The sequence below is a fragment of the Synchiropus splendidus genome, chromosome 6 (genome assembly GCF_027744825.2).
Source record: "Synchiropus splendidus isolate RoL2022-P1 chromosome 6, RoL_Sspl_1.0, whole genome shotgun sequence".
Taxonomy (NCBI): Eukaryota; Metazoa; Chordata; class Actinopteri; order Syngnathiformes; family Callionymidae; genus Synchiropus; species Synchiropus splendidus.
The window spans coordinates 10,965,626-10,983,533 of NC_071339.1; the positions used below are offsets into that span (position 1 = coordinate 10,965,626).

At 42.7% G+C, this 17,908-nt stretch overlaps 1 protein-coding gene across 3 annotated transcripts in view; it reads right to left on the reverse strand.

Moving 5' to 3' along the window:
* LOC128761208 (MICOS complex subunit mic25a-like) overlaps positions 1–17,908 on the reverse strand; it is a 40,775-nt gene that overhangs the window by 13,446 nt on the left and 9,421 nt on the right. For 2 of the 3 annotated variants that reach the window (XM_053869273.1, XM_053869270.1), the window contains exons 5-7: positions 15,696–15,716; positions 13,531–13,614; positions 7,632–7,702 (exon numbers count right to left, since the gene is read on the reverse strand). In XM_053869273.1, coding sequence (XP_053725248.1) covers positions 7,632–7,702; positions 13,531–13,614; positions 15,696–15,716 — 176 coding nt within the window. The remainder of the gene's footprint in view (positions 1–7,631; positions 7,703–13,530; positions 13,615–15,695; positions 15,717–17,908) is intronic. The other variant, XM_053869272.1, reaches the window with a different exon arrangement.

Consider the following 17,908-nt stretch of genomic DNA (forward strand, 5'->3'; position numbering starts at 1 on the left):
TCCACCAGAGCTGCACCTCGAAATCCTCCAGCACTCAATGCCATTATATAGCCAAATGATAAATATAATTCTCAAGACTGATTTATGGAACCGCATTAAATTATTACTTCCCACAAACTTATTTATATTAAATATGTAAATATAAAGATATATAAAAATGATAAAGAAGATACAGAGTTCAGTCCGTCTAGAGATAAATTATGCACCAGCAAAGAGGCTTATGAGTCAGACCATGGTACCAAACCGTACATGTGAGCTGCGCATAGACAAACAATGGGAAACATATGCTGGGACACAGAATACACACATGGAGTGTGTGGCTCTGATATGTGTGTAATCCTGTACTGCTCTGTTGCTTCCGCTAATTTAGCTTCTGCAGTGATAGAACAAGTCAACAGCAGGGATATGCAGGGATTCTGTCACACAAACCTCACACAGGTGTGACAACAAAAGCCACTAAACGAAGAGTAGAAATGTATAAACATAGGAGGTCAGCAACACTTTAGACTTTAGGGAACATGTATTACCACAAATAAACTACTTATTCATGTGAGTATTTGCAGAATGTTGTGAGTAATTTATCATTATAAGTATTGATCAGTGTCTTGTTAAGACTGGATTTTACTTTGGAACAGCCACTCTAAATAAACACCAGAATTATCAACCATAAACAAGCATTGAGTATATTATTAAGTAATATGTGTTCCCCAATCTGAAGTGTTTCCAGGATTTTGTGCTACTTTTTCTTTAATTCCAGCAAAGATTGAATCCCTAACCGTTTGTATTCCCACCAATGGAATGAAGTATAATAGTGGCTATAACCAATCGTGGTCTTCACTCAACATATAAAACTGTCACGTCCGCATTCTTCGTGCTTTTATTTTTGTGATTCCTGCTTGTGTCTCGTTTCCGTTTCCTTGTTTTTCCCCAGCGACACGGCTGGCATTCATCGGCAAGTCTTCATGGATATCAACACCTCAGTGCCAGCTCGTGTCGCCAGATGGTTACTTTGCGTTCCTACGGTAAACTCTCCCAAGACTCCACTCTTCTGTCAGCCAGCACACATTGCACCTGGGTCTGGTCACATAGACAGCCATGACAAAAACCAATCAAACAAAACATATAGTGAAACATAAGACCCAGCAGATTCATGTTGAGTCAGACGTTTGATTCCAGATTTGATTCAATTAAAGAGCAAAGGGAAAAATACAGAAAGTGTAATCTCACGGTGCATCATGGCTATTTATTATTTATTTATTTCATATTTACATACACACACACACACACACACATACACACAAACGCTCTGCAGCCCCGCCACAATGTAATTAAAGAATCCTTCGGTTGAGTTTCATGCTTCACTGACACACACACACACACACACACACACAGTGAAGCATGGATGTGAGTGCTGTATTTAGGAGTGTGTCTGAGAGATAATCAACACTGTGAGCCGTATCGCTGCCTTGCTAGGTGCATCTGAAGGCTTGTGTGTGCATTTACGTAGCAGAGTGTGAAGGGACAGGATTAAATAAATCACTGGTGAGGAGGAGAATATTCCTGGTAGAGCAGTGAGAGAGAGGGGAAGGGCCAATGCGACGGTGATGGATTAAATGACAAATAACTCCAGAAGTTTGCTTTGACAAATCGGAACCTGTGGCAACCATCGTGCTGCCTCGTGCCACCTTGTGTTCTTCCACGTCACTTAGTGCGAAGGATGTCAGCTCAGTGACACTGGCGTATAGTCAATGTGTGCATGTGCCATTGGTTCAAGCAACTTCAAATTTGTTAGCAATGACAAGCAAATTTTTTTCTGACTAGAGCAACAGAAAGGTACATGGTTGGACTGGAAACCATCAATGGGTTAGATGTTGAATTTAATGTTTAACTTATTTAGACTTGAGGCACAGAGCTAAAACACGTGGCTAGTCAACTGGACACCTTTGAAAAATGATGACGACGTTACAATTTACGTGCTGTCTATTATTGATGGTATTTTTTTTTACATTAAAACAAATACAATAGTACAAATTTCAAAAAAAAATCTTCAGTCATTACTTACTTCAACGGTGCCCTAGTAAGCTTGTTGTTCAAGCATTTCTGAGTAACTCACTTTAAAAAAATAACCACAACGCAATTAGGTCTGCAACTAGCAACTGCCTTAAACTCGCAATTAACCTTTTGGGCACCAAAATGCGATGGTAGAATCTAACAATATTCTTAAAAAAATATAAAGAAAGAAAAAGAAAAATGTTTAAATAAACAAACACAATATAAAAGAATGAAGAAACCTTCAACCAAAAGTAGTGATGATCAGACCACGTCTGTCTCTGCCATATTTTCATATCTTGATATTCATGGCAGATATCTGTGTATCTTTTAGTCATAATAATTTAGTTATTATTGTGATTATTACTGTGCCTGCGTGGCTTTCTTCCTCCCACAGTCCAAGGACATGCTCACTTGGTTAATTGGACACTCTACAACTGCTGCTGTGTGAATGGTGTGTGCTCTGCGATGGACTGGCGACCTGTCCTGGGTGTATTCCTGCCTCTCACGCAACCCAGGACTCCTGCAACCCTCAACAGATGTATGTATATATACATCCACAATGCTGTTTATGTGCCAAAACCAGAACAAGAACAAGAACACCTTCTGACAGAAAAAGTTTGGGGCTAAATTTTTTCCAAGCCTGCATCATATACCTCTGATCAGACTCGGGAGAAAAATGATGATTTTGGGACATTGATGTCTTGAATGTCCGTATCTCAATAGAGATATGATATGCATTGTTATGCGGCGGTGACGTCACTCTTCTGTCCTGTGAACACAGACTCTGTGTGGATGATGGTTTTGTACTAAAAAATTGCCGCAGTTGTGTTTCATTGTCAAAAGGTATGGTTGCGTTGTCAAGGCATAGCTTCGCAAAATGACCTGCTGGATTATTCACGACACACACCAAGGACTCGACACGGAGGACACAATGCTACAATCTTCCAGCTTGAGCGTGTGATGTGTTGTGGCTACCATGCGCTTGTGGCAGGCGTCAGAGCACATATTAAAGTTTGGTACGCCTGCAGACCAGACCAAAGGCCCAGTACTGAAATGGACCCTTGACTCCATCCATCCATCCATCCATCGTCGCCCGCTTATCCGGGGTCAGGTCACGCCAACCGGCCTTCTCCCGAGCGACATCCACCAACTCCGACTGGGGGATCCCGAGACGCTCCCAGGCCAGCGTAGAGATATAATCTCTCCACCTGGTCCTGGGTCGATCCCTCAGTCTCCTCCCAGCTGGACGTGTCTGGAACACCTCCAGAGGGAGGCGTCCAGAGGGCATCCTGATGAGATGCCCGAACCACTGCAGCTGACTCCTGTCATTGTGGAGAAGCAGCGGCTCTACAGGAGTGACAGAACTTCTCACCTATCTCTAAGGGAGACGCCTGCCACCCTTCGGAGAAAACCTATTTCAGCTGCTTGTTTCCGGAACTTGCTCTCTCGGTCATGACCCAAAGCTCATGACCGTAGGTGAGGGTCGAGACGAAGATTGATCAGTATATAGAGAGCTTTGCCTTCTGGCTCAGCTCTCTCTTATGGACAACAGTGCGGTGAAACACCGACTAATCTCCAAATCCCTAATCCCCTCACATGAGAACAACACCCCGAGATACTTAAACCTCTCCACTTGAGGCAAGATCTCAGTCCCAACCTGGAGAGAGCAATCCATCCGTTTCCGGTTGAGAACCATGGTCTGGGACTTAGAGGTGCTGATCCTCATCCCAGTCGCTTCACACTCGGATGCAAAGCGATTTGACAAGCTCAAGGCCACAGCATGACGCACCTCTCCACCAGAGTTGCAAACCGATCCAGCATGAGCTGTAGGTCACACGATGAAGCCAGAACCAAATCATCTGCAAAGAGTAGAGACTGGATCTGCCGGCCACCAAACCGCAAATCCTCCTCACCGGAGCTGCGCCTCCAAATCCTGTCCATGTAGACCAAGAACAGGATTGGGGACAAAGCACAACCCTGAAGGAGACCAACCCTCGCTGGGAATACATCGGGCCCTACCCTTGACTCTTACCGACGAAATCTGGCATTTCCACTGCAACATGTCACTTGTGCTGGATCAAAACCATTCCGGTTGTCAGAAAAAGCATGTTTGCTAAAAGCAAATATCTCACTCAGCCTCCCTCCAAAGTCTTTCCATCCAGACCAGAGTCATCACACCCTGAAGGCTGAAGTGCAGGATAGAGATAGGGATGCACAGGACCTGTTCACATTTTTCGTCTGCCTGATTGATCCTCACCAAACTCACTTGGTGGGAAATGGGGAGAGCAAGATGGAAGCGGATAAAAGGAGTGTTTCATTAAATCAGGTGACATGCAGGAACAAGATAAGGTGCGCACGGGCACTAGTGTTTGTGCGCCACATCCTCTCGCCGATAACTTTTTAATCAGGGGAACCTGCGCTTGAACTCACACAAGTTGTGATTTCTGGGGAGACATGCTCTTCGGAGCGTTACGCTCCTATCACATTCTATCGTCGGCGTTATTATCAGCTGCATTTTCAATTCCAATTTTGTTTCATCTTTAATTTGGAAGACTCTTTGCCTGTAACTATACCCATTAGACCGTGGGAAAAAAAACGCCGTCTTTAAAATCCATTCAACTTGAATCAATTAAAAGAATAGAGGAACGCTTGCTGTGGATATATGGGTTACTGCAGACTCCCAAGGATTACTGCAGAGAGAGCTGGAGGGGAAACGTTTTTGCACACAGTCGTGTAGTAGGTGAGACATTAGATGGGGTCAAAGTACTTGTGTTGTTGTGTAAAAATACAGGACAGAGAGTGCCAGATAGGGCTTGTATCTAGAACGAGATTTGAGAAATGAAACAGTCCCTCCACAATTTCATTTTTTGGGCAGATTTTGCAGCAGATTTTTTTTATTTTTAATGCGGTGAAAGTTTTATTTATGGTTCCGGTACAACAGGACAGGAAATAAGGACCTTTGCAAAGCTGCTAGTGAAAAGTGTCACTCTTCAGTTTAGCTTTTTGTTGTGTCTTTAAGGCATTTCGATCTTGGCATTTATGAATGGATTCAGAATCATTCATGTCCGAATCACGACCCTCGGTGACAATATTTTCTTCGGCTGTGTCTGAGCAGAGGTCTGGGTTTTATAATGATAACAATGAAACTCAAGCCACTGAACACACTCTCATGTTGTAGCGATATCAAGCTGGAATGTATGTTGATGTATGCACATCTGTCCATATTGTTCAGCCATGATAACAGAGCAAATGTACTGCAACAACCAAAAATCTCAATATATCTATAGATCTATCTCTCTCTCTCTCTCTCTCTCTATATATATATATATATATATATATATATATATATATATATATATATATATATATATATATATATATATATACACGAAACACTAAAGCAGAGAGAGCTTTGGGACTGTAGTAGCAACTAGCTAGTTGAAGGAAAGAAGATTACTGCTATTGTGTACAGACAGGACATGTAGCTACAAATTGTACAGAGATCTCTTCTCCTTCTGCTACCCCCTTCTCGGTAGTGGGTAAATAGAATAATTACTGGGTGGCCAGTGTAGTGTGAAATGACAGTGACCACAGCACAATGAAACACTGCCCAAATGCTGAGAGAACATGACAAGCTCCTCGCTGCCTGAATACAAATGCACGTCTTGCAAAGACAGAACGATAAAAAAAAAAAAAAGTGTACCCAATAGCAGAACAAAGCAAACCCCAATTTATTCTCTCAGTAAAAACAGATCACTCCAGAAATGCTTTTACGCTTTAGAAATTGTTGATGTAGCCTCTGATTGCAAAGTGGAACAGTGTTGTAGAAATAAAAGTCAGAAGCAGAAATCGCAATGCAGCTTCATAAAGATTCTGTTTTATACATGTCACTCTAGCTGAGGACGGAAGCGACTGCCTGGAAAAATCCCTCTGAAATACAGGGCAGAATTCAAACGATGTTCGCACTTGAACATTGGGGATGGCAGCGTTGCAGCTGAATGTTGCAAAACGTTTTTGACAGTTGCTAAATTACACCAAAGGAGAAACTGCACCTGTCATAGTGTTCTACGAGCATAACACCCTGGAAGTTCAGCCTTACGCAGTAAAACACTTTTCTACATTCCAAATCCAGTGGTGCCAGTACTTGTTTTTGACACTCTTCCTTCAAAATGGTGAAGAGACAATTCAACTATACAAGCCGCCACTTGATCTACTTTTCCACATCAATCCGTTTAGCTATGTCCAGGAACATGCTAAGGACGCAGCGACTAAAATGTCACTGCACAGGTCTCCAGTTAATCATTCTGTTCTGCTACATGCAGTTTATTGTTCACACCCAAACCCTCAGCGCACTTACAGCTCAGTTTAAGTGCAAACATAGTGCAAAAAAACATTCAAGGATGAATTGGTGATCACACTAAGTACACATTACAGATTACTACTAAGTACTCTTAGTAGTCTTAACACCAGACTACTGAACAATATGTGTACTAATTATCCAACCCTCAAATTCTTCTGTCTATAATGATGGAAATGAATGTGAAACGCTTTCTCAACCACAATCCGTTCCAGACGGCTGTTCGAGAAGCGATGTGTTCGACTTTTCCCATCACAATGAGTGGAAAAAGAAATAAAGTGTTCCAAGCCTTAAAACAGGCTTTTGTAGGAGTGAATGTAGAGTGTCTGCTGCAGGTGCGCTGTTCCTCTATGTGTGTGGCCGCTGCATGTGGGAGGGGTTGCCGAGTGAGTGAGGTCTCTCCAGAAGTGAAGAGGTGCCCGGTGCGTGTCCAGCTCTGAATGTGCGCTTCTGAGCAGTTTGGCTGTGACAAAGTCATAAACCAAGTCACGCTCTGTCCCAGACTCGCCTCATCCCTGTCCCAGCTCCAGCCCACAACAGGACATCAAACCCTGGAGTGAGCGTTCCAGCCTCGGAGGTGTGGAGAGTGAGCACCTCCCCTGTGAGACTCAACCACGGTCCAGTGCGGAGACAGGAAAGGTTTTACACCTCAATATGAAGAAGAAACAGCCAGTAAATGTAGCTAACGGGACACGTCTACATACAGAGGCTGCGTTATACACAATAACAAAACGTATCATGGGTCAGCTGATCGGTCCGCGCACGTTATGTTTTTTCCAGCTTTTTTCGGGTCGTTCGAGTTCTGGATTTTCGTTCGAAATCCGAAGCAAAAAAATCTCAAAATTTTTGTTCGAACTTTGTTCGAAGAACCGAGGTACCACTCTATTGAACGGTCTCACCGTCCACCGCCTACAATGCTGCCTGCTTTTGTGCAATAGGTACATTATCAACACTTCTTCCACAGTGGCCATGTTGGTTTTGGAGTTTGTTGTTGTCATAAACCTTCGACTCTGGGCTGCTCTCCCTTGTGGATACATTGCTGAACAGCAATTCCAACATAAAGAATGCACGGAAGCATGGTAACAGCACAGTAACATTGAAATGAACGGGTACAATTTGATATGTAAAGGGACCATAAATGGGCCTAGAATTGATATATCGGTTGCTCTGTAAGTAAAAGACAAAAGACCAAACAGAAGAGCCAGCATGCTTGCGTGCTTACCTCATGTGGGTCTCAGCTCTGGCAGCCGTCTGGTCATACTGCTGAACTGCCTCCTTATAGTTGTCAATGTTCTGGAAGGCAAACAGAAACAGACAAATTAGCATATTCTCTAACATCTAACCCCAAACGCATCTTGCATTGGCTAAAGTCTTAAGCCATATAGAATCACCATACTACACTTTCAAACTTAGCAGGAGTATTTAATGGAACGACTGCTTTTCTAACTAATTTTCCTGCATCTAAGTCTGAAATGCCAGCCCTGATGAGGAAAATGCAAAAATCCCCACTAAAAATGTCACCTTACTTAAATAGCGACCTTTGAGTTCACGGCGCTAATAACAAAGTGGAACACAGGTGGCCAGCTGTTATTTGATTTCAGGAACAACAGCACTTAAATAGCTCTTCAGGCAGACGCCCCCACTTAATCCTATGAAACCAGTCATCAATCTGCTAACTTCTACAGGAGGAGCAAACACGGAGAAGTTCCTCCTTCCTCCTGCGACTCCAGAGAAGAACATCTGAATGTTAGTGGTGTGGAAAACTTGGAAGATGAACTCCTAGGCGTGTTTGCAACCAGGGTGAGAGTGTGTGATGGAAAGACTGAATGTTTTGGTCAAGCAGTGGCTCTGTTACTTGAAGGCACAGTGGATGGTGGAGTCCTGTGGATTTGGAGGAAATTACATGTTAGGGGTATCGATGCAGTGAAAATTCGGCTCTTGACAGTGCACTTCTGCTTCTGGCCAACACACTGAAACGCGGCTGATGTTGTAATGATGCGACGGACAGGTATTTCTGAGAATCAGGGCGTTCATCTGTACAGCGTTTCTCTGTGCCACACTAGCGGGTCTTGGCTGCGAGCTCCCTGAGACAGTCACAACTGGGGGTCTTAATTGAGAACATTATCCCTCGTGTTGCGCCCTTCGAGCCGCAGCTTTTCTGATGTGTCTGTGGTGGACATCATTCCTTTAATGTCAGCGAACCGCGGCATGAAAACAATGACAACACACTGTCAACACTGAGACCTATTTGGAGCCTCATCATCACGACTGCACTTCATCTGTCTTCATCATATTTGGACGCAGAAATAAATCTGCGTGCATGGATGCAGAGACCTTGCCAGACTGAAAAGTTTCAACAAAAATGTCTGAAATTCTGCTTCTACACAGCCCTTTTGAAATATGCAGAATTAGAAATGGGTAATTACAGTCACGCTAGTGTATTAGCAGTAATTAAGCCATCAACCTGTTGTTATTTATTTATTTTTTCTCTCCATCCAGACAGATGTCGGACAGCATCAGGGTTTATGAGACCAACCGCAGAGGTGCAGGTGCTTTTACCTAGTTATCCCTCGTATTCCCAACAAACAGGGCAACATGAGACAAAAACAATTGAAGCAAGGGAGCAGCAAAGGAGATGGGTTCAAACACATTCCTGAGCCCTGCAATTCTTCAGCGCCCCCAGTCATTTTCATGTTTCATTATTTCACGCGGATGCACAGACATGCTTGTGCCGTGCTGAATGTTGTAGAAGAGTCAGGTACTGTATGGGAGACATTATTTTACTGTAATTCTCCTCCTTGTGTGAAGAAAACCTGAAAATCTGCTGCATTCTTTCGTGCGTACATGTACATGTACATAAAAAAGTGGCTTCATGTGAGCCAAAACACACGTTGAACGTGTTTCCACACAGTATCTGGAACAGGGTTTCCAGATTTTAAACTGTAGCTGTGCAATTCACCAGCAAAAAAACTGAGCACAACCTATCAAGAAGCAATAGGAGAACAAGGAAACTTTGACATTTACTGAACTGATCTCTCACTCTGCAGCCTGACTCACCCGATCCGTCTCTTCAAATGTCCGGCCAGATGTGCCCCTCCATGACACCCTGTGGCTCTCATGAACCACCTCCCGCTTCTTCCACAGCCTGCATCATGGTCACCAAATCTGCCACCAGGGACCATTCATGGCATTACCTCAGTCAGCTTATAGATCGGCTACAGAAAGCATCATCGGGAACTGGAACCGCCTTGCAGCAGAAGTGGAATGCAGTGCCTCAGAACTTTATCCTAACATTATTCATTGGTTCAACGAATGGAGTTTGTATTGTGGTTATTGAAGGTCATACATTCTTCTAACTTTCCATTTATACCACACCTGACTTTGGCCAGCTGCATGAAGTCATCATAGTTTTTGTGACTTCCTAGTAGTGGTGGGCAGATGAGGCAATACTGCGGGGTTGATGAAACAGTGTCCAAACTTTCAGAGGACACTAGATGGCGCTCTTGGTTTAGACGTTATGTGAGGTTTCATTGAATGAGTTGTTCAAGTCCAAACATCATACAGCAAATTGGGAGAAATGTCTCGATCCAAATGTCGAACTTTCGGTGAGCTAGTGCATCACCACAAGCTGTTGAGTCCCACAACTGTGTGTGGGAAAAGAGAAAAGAGTATGGCTACATAGTAAATATGTCATTTCCAAAATAAATTGTTAATCACATTGCTGTGTGACGATTGGGACAAAATGAACCTGATATATTTACATTTATATATTTCAATTCCAATAATCCCACATTGCTCTGGCGTGATATGAGTTCATAAATGTCTCTATAAATTGTCAATTATTCAACAATTTTGGGTTCTGAAAACGCCTGAATAAATAGACAAGAGAAGTGTCTGGGCTGGAGATGGTTCAAGTTTTTTTTTTTTTTAATGTCAGGTGCTGTTTCATCTTTGTTTTTGTTGACTGAAGAGATGCAGTGCAACAACCTCTGTGTTCAGCTCTCTTGACACAAGTGAAGTGGCAGCACTATCACCAACACACACAAACACATGCTCAGAGCTCTTCCCAGGCATTTGCACCCGTGAGGACAAAAGCCCAACGTGGAGAAACAGAAAAGCTGGATGATAACCCTCAGTGGGGGGAGGCACTGATTTGGGGGTGTTGGAGAGGCTCATGGAGGGGATTAGTGTTGGTGCACACATGACAGCAGTGTGTGTGGAGGCTTGCATACCTGCAGGTGTGTGACTAAATCTGAGTTGCTACGTGAATGGTTGTGCTCAGATGATCCTTGCACGCGTCTGAACACCCTCCAGCAGCTGCGGATTGAGATGGGCCGATGTCAGGATTTGGAGGGAGGGGCTGTTTCACGCTCTTTGCATGGATGGAGGGGGATTAATTTTGTTTTTTTTTTTTGAGGCTGCAGTTGACAAAGGAGGAAGAGGGGATTAAAAGAGGTGAATTTTAAAAGTGTGACTTGTTTACAGAGTCACAGGGTGCTTTTGCACGGGAAGACAGATATACTCCACCTGAAGAGATTAAATGGGAGAGGATTGGTCGAGGACCAAGTCGATATTCTGTTACGGTAGAGGCTTTTCTGAGTCCAGGGTTGCTCTGAACTGCGTTCACCTGTACATATTTAGCAGACAGTAGGGGCAACGCAGACTAAAAATCTCTCCAGATTTGAATACATTAAACAACATTGTTTGTTGAAATGACTGCAGATGAAAGGTTCGGGAACGGAACCATGCCTCTAACTTCAAATTTCCCATTCATTTAGGCTCCACTTGGACTAAGCAGTATTTCCATTTTTCAAATGTGTGTCGCATCAGCACAGAGGAAATGCAGTTACTTAGAAAACATTCTCCAGCTTAAAATCAGTCGGGGCGCAAAAAGAGGGGAATAAGAAGAAGGATTCTAGGGGCCCACTTACACTAACCCATTATTTATATCATATATTTATATTATTTATATTCATGTTTTTTCCATTTTAAATTTATATTATTAAATATAATATTTTTTGCATTTCTGTTTATTGTTTGTTAGTTGATTCTGGTTTTAGATATGGTTATGTTCAAAATGTAATAAAAGCAATTGGATCATTTTCTTTTTGATGGTTCATTTTACAGAGATTTTATTTGCTTTTCCACAAATTATAACTGCATTTCCCTTCAAATGAAGAGGATATTTTACAAACAAGTTGCATATTTTCAGGTAATGAATCATCTGTGAATCTTACGTTCAAGAATGTGAAGAAGGAGATTCGGGTTTTGGAATATAGAGCAAATGATTGAACCTAAATGAATTTCATTGTGTTTTTAGTGCGTCTCTTACTGAGCAACTATTACGTTCTTCTATTCACAACTATGGGAATGATGGTCATGAGGCCCAAAATCCCCTGTGGTGCTTCTGACAAGCAGATAAACTTGGTAAACTGTTATGGGTTTGGGTCTTGTACTCTTCCACATTCCAATAGGAAATTCCAATGTATATTTTTCCCAGTGTGAGTACTGACCGCTTCTTTCTCCCTGCTCATGTGTTTGTTTCCCCAACTGAAGGTATTTTTGGGGTTTGTGTTTTCGACTTTTGAGATGAAACTACATATAGAACTGAGTTGTATTTAGGACTTACTCCTGTCACATGATGGGTTGTTGCCCTCCATGTCTCCTGGTGCACCAACCTGTCTCCCTGGAAGGCTTTCGTCTCCATCAAAAAATTGTTAAATGTGTATTGTTAGCAAAATGGAGCAGTTAATAGCTTTAAATACTACATTAATTCCAATTATAGCTCATGACAGTAGATGTCAGTGTATTGGAGATCTCACAGCAAGAGATTTCTGAGTCAGTGTAGAACATTCTCTGCGGTCTTCGTGGCGACTTCACACCAATATGAAATTGCAGCAGTGATCATGAAAGCCACCGCTCTCTGCAGTGTGTCATGGACTTGTCTTGATGGCGCTACAGCGAAATGTTTCAAGTCCAGACCAGCCAACTGCTGTCCTCTGTGCTCAATTGTGGCTTTCAAAATGGAAAGGTGAAAGTGGGATGCATCACAGGGAAGGTGTGTATCCCAGCATGACAGAAAGGATGCATTCTGAAAACCAAATCTGGGCAACCTTCCTATCAATATACACCGCATGTCCTGAAAGAACACGTGATGATGAGGAAGGCATCTCCCATAGGATTCTCATATTTGAACCACTATATTATGTCAAAAATGTTCTGTTCTCCCTTATTATTCACAGCACCCTTCTTCAGTATTTCAGACACATGCATGCTGTCCTTCTCACTCCACTCAGACTCATACATTACTCCCACACTTGCAAAAGCTTTTAAATAAAACCGGCCAAGTTTGGCTCCGCGAGGCAAGAATGATAAGACTTTAGTGATGGGCTTTTCTAAGGCGCAAAAATCAACAACAAAACAGGGCACAGGTGGCAGGAAAGTCAGGTGTAATTGTTTAAAAGCTCCCCACAAATCACCTGTATTGCCACCCATTTGGAACAACAGACTACAAGGTCGCAGGTAAAAGGAACAGAGGTGAAAGAAGGCAAATGTATATTTAATTATTGGTCTGAAGCTTTCACAGAACTGGCAGAGCTGGTACTGCAACCGCTCAAATCTCTGTCTGCATTCACTTCACTTCACTTACATTTGGATGAGCTTGAGTTTGAGAATGGAAGGGACAGGATTCTGCCTCTGTGTGAGGTGACTCTCTGACGTAGTCAGAGGAGATGAAGTTGACACATTTGTTGCGGGAAAAGCAGAACTTCTGCAAACGCAGTGGTGGAAGACGTGTGTGTCTCTCTCTAACTCTGTCTCTCTCTCTCTGTCTCTCTCTCTCTGTCTCTCTCGGAGCCAACAAGTGGCCAGTATGTAAATATGTACACAGAAGTTCTCATCATTCTGAGAGCAAATTCATCTTCATTGCACATGATCGGTATTGCTGACTGGTATCTGTGATTGATGGATCGATTGGTAGCAAAAATCCAAATTTCCAAACAGTAAGGAGCAGAGAGAAAACAAAGAGTGTCACGGTATGTTACACTCAAACTACTGTATCATTCTTGTTTGTGAGTGAAGGCAGAGCTTCCAGCACAGAAGAATTAACTGTTCCAGCTCACCTTCCGCTCCATTATCGCAAGTTGGTCTTTGTAGAAACTAGAAATTCTGGCCAGCTCTTCTTCTTTCCTCTCCAGCTGCCGAGCCTGAGCAGGAAAGAGCACAAAATGCATTCACTTAAAACACATTACAGCACATAAATACACATAAAATGAGATGCGAAAAAATGACTGCAAAGACACAGAGAGCAATTCAAAATGCTGAAAAAATCTGGTAACCTCATCTGTGACGCATTACAAGTAGATTCATAGGTCACAATAATGCATTTACAAGGCTTTATAGAAGATGTTATGAATGTTCATAATCATGTATGACCGCTTATAACAGGTGTTATTAAGTATAGTAAGGGTTAGACTTTATCGAGTTATTATGCCAGCCAGTATGTAAATAATTCACAGACATAGCACAGTCTCTAGAGCTTCACCTGAGACGTCTCACGTCAAATTGAATGTTTTCCAGTTGTCCTTTTGACATAATAGTTGCTGCATTCTGCAAGTTTTTTCTCCCTTTTTTGCCTCCTTGAAGATGTATATTAAAACGTGTCTGAATTAAAATGATTTAACGGTTGATGTTTTTACATCATGTACACAGAGGTCTCATCATTTTGATCACAAATTCATAGTCAACCATCCATGCGATAGGTATCAGCGATCGGTGGTGACTTTGCCGCCAATTCTATCAGTCACTTTAGATTCCTTTCGCCCACCATGTATTTACTTATTTACTCTTTGCTCCTGAAATATCGATTGCTTTCTGCAAATAAAGCATATTTGGTGAAAATCATTGGAGCCTGGAGCTTTTTTTAGGCTGCACACTAACACTAGTTTCTCAGAAGCTTATTTCCAGTCATGTCGCTCCTTTCACTGCATTTTTTTTAAATCTGCATTTGTAGCTGCAACAAAGAATAAACAAGTCTGTAAAATCCTGGAACGACTGAAATGTGGGGGCTACCTAATGTGCCATGGTGGTTCATCACAGTAGCACTCGACATGAAAGAGCATGTGCATAGCAGCAACAAAGGCTGAAAACAAGATGGTCATGCTTCACTCCTTCACTCCGACTAACAAAGGAGGAGGTAGGTCAGGTGGAGCGGGAGCCAAAGAATGAAAAGAAAAGCATCCACCAGTGGACCTGTGAGATGATTTTGATGAGGTAAGGACCAAGGTGGGGGAGCTTTGTGGTCTTCTCCCTTCGTGGTGGATTTTGACACGGAAAGTAGGTTGCCTTAGATCTGTGTTTTTCAACCTTTTTTAAGCCACGCTACACTTGGTTCATTGAGAAAATCCGGAGGCACACCATCAAAGGCACCTCGGCCAAAGCGCAACTGCGCTTAGTCAAAGTCATAACATGAATTATTCTTTCCCTATTCAGATGTTGGAGCGCATTTATTTGGTTCTGCATTTAGTTTATAGCCAACTTTTAAACCACGAATCAAACAATAGTCTATGAGTGTCAATAAAGTTTTGAAGTGAGATGTCATGTTAGCGTTCGCAGACAGTCTTTGGCGTAGCGGATACGCCAAGGAACACTCCATCATCCTGTGGTGAAGGTGTGTGGTCAAGTTAGAGGCACATCTGGTTTAAAAACAACTCGGAAGTTGCGCATTTTTGTGAGTGAGTGTGAGCACTGCAGCGAGAGGACGAGTCAACACATCGGCATACTGTACGTCTGTATTGTATATAGAGCGAATGAAGCAGTTACTACATCCTCCACACTATCAAAATACACTGGGAAAATAAGTGGAATAAATGGCAAATATCATTTTGCAGCAGCAGTGTTTTGCTAGGTGCAATACATTTTCCGCACACCTTGCTATAGAGAGAGAACATGAAAGACAGACATGAAAAGTATAGCAACCTACTGTATATTGCAAATGTTATATTCACTAAAATGTGTTCGCTGCACTTTTCTGATCTCCAGCAGCTGTCTGACGCTTAAGGACTGTGTCTAAGTGTGTTCGTCGGTAAAAAGCACCTCCGCCAGCAGCAGAGATGATGTGTAATTTTCTAGGTGAATACCTCCCAAAGTGTTGTTGTGCAGTACAGTGGCTGCAACACACTTGCAGACCAGCTTTAATGCACAATGGAAACATGACATTTGAATGAGGAAGAGAGCGGGGCGAGAAAGAGGGTATAGAATAAGCAAAAGCATCGATAATGTTGCTTACCCAGGCATCCAAATCTGCTGGCTGAGTGTGAAAAAAATGAAGCAACATAGTGGAGTCAGGAGGAGGAATAAGGAAATGTCGAGAGAGATGGAGCACAGAAGACCAGTATATTAGGTTAGAAAAGGAAAATACATTTGGAGACGGGAACGGAACACGCTTTTAAAGCAGGAAGAACAGGTCAGTACAGTCGGTCTCTCAATATTCTGTGAGAGCACATTAGGAATGACCTGCTAATGTGGCACAAACTTCACTGGATCTATCCTTAAATGACTCATTATGACCATGTGCTTACCAGTTAGTTACATAACATAATATCATTTGGAAGAAGTCAACACACAGGCAAAAGAGTGGTGCTGTTTAGTGTTGGGCTGAAAAGGTAGAGCGCCACATTTTAAACTGATGTGATATTGTATCGATATCATTGTAGAAATCCAACAACTTTACAGTGTGCCGTTTCGTGGGCCTTGAAATGAGGACACTGTTCCAGGAAGCCTCATCGTGCCAGCACTAATGCTGTTTAGTTGCTCCACGCAACACTATATTCCATCTACATAAGGGCAGTCCAGACATTAGGTGCTTGAAGTGAACTCCCACAGTAAACAGCCCCACACTGCCAGACTAAAGGGAGACCTCGGGCAGCAATACTGGGTTCTTCAATTGTTCTAAACAGTTATCATAAACTTATTGAACTCTGCTATGTGATGTATAAGTGCCAAATTGAGACGTTCCGCCCCATAATGTTGACGGTCCAACACCCTCGTGACCAGAGACTTGAGATCAAACCTTTTCTTGATCTCACTATATCATTTTCTTCTTAAAAGGTTCGGAAACTTCTGTCTGCACTCTATGTCGTCAATATCTATGCACGTTTCCACAAAGCTTACGGATACGAGCCAAACAAAGCAGTACCATTGAAAACCCTTGGGGGGCAGTGTTGCTGTTATTACCAGATATGTAGCTCTTATGAGACATGAAGAAGAGATAACTATGGTGGAAATTCTCCATCCTCCAGAGGTGATATATTGAACTCATCGACCACAGCTGCCTACAATGCAGCCTCCGTTTTTTCCTCTTTAGTGCAGAAGGTACATGACCAAGACTTCGTCCACAGTCGCCATGTATGTTTTGGAGTCAACAAATTCCAAAACAAATAAGACGCTTTTGTACATACTGTATGTACTGTATGGTGCAGTCTTCTGTTGATAAGCCTACCATATCTTTCACAGCTGAGTACAGTGGTAGTGAGAGATAAACCACATTCACATATGTGGATCCTTGGTCCTACGAGGTTAACAAGGTGTTACAGAATAAGACGAGAGTGTGTGATTGTTCATTGAAAATAACTGAAATTTCAGCTGCAGACAGTACAGACGTGGGCAGATTTGAATGAATGTTAGAGTGACTGCCGTCACACTTTATTAAAAACAAGAAAAGGGGCCACAGATTGTCCCTGTACGATCTTGTAAGTGTGTGAGTGGACATCCACAGAGAGCCCACACAAGCCAGCCCCATAAGCTATAATGACCAACTTAAGAGGTGTCCTCTTGACATACTAATGCAGGCATACCGACCAAAGCAATTTTTCTCGACACAGGGGTCAGAATGGGAATTGGCAATACAGGTTCACACAATGATTGTTTTGCTGCTGTAAACTCCCCGGTGACCAGCACTCAGCACTCTTGGCAAAGACCAATGTCTTCGAAAAGAACTGAATGTGAGCTCGAAAAGCAAGAATATCAGTCAGGCATGAAAGTGCATAGTGTGTTGTTTTACTCAACTAATTTGACTAAACTATTATCGCGTTAATACTGACTCATGAATTACAGACATTTTGTGAAACGCATCAATGCAGCAGGGAGCAGCTGTACGCGTTCACGTAGAGGCTGTCCGATCGTGGAAATACATTGATAGCCTAGTGGACTGTGATGGCGTCGGCTGTCACAGGGACTGTTCTACAAGGCAGACGCCTCTTCATCATCCATAAGTCCATATACCATATCAGTTACAATAGCCACCCATTTGAAGGGGCATTACCGCGATGTGTCCGCAGCCGAGACGGCAAGGGCGAAACTGTCATCACCACGCCATTTGAGCACCACAGTAAGGGCTACTGTAGTATCCCACCTGAACCCGCACTATTGGTGTTTATTACATTGCCCAAAACAGTCATGTTCGAGCGAGTTAATTCATAAATAAAGCATGTGATGCGTTCA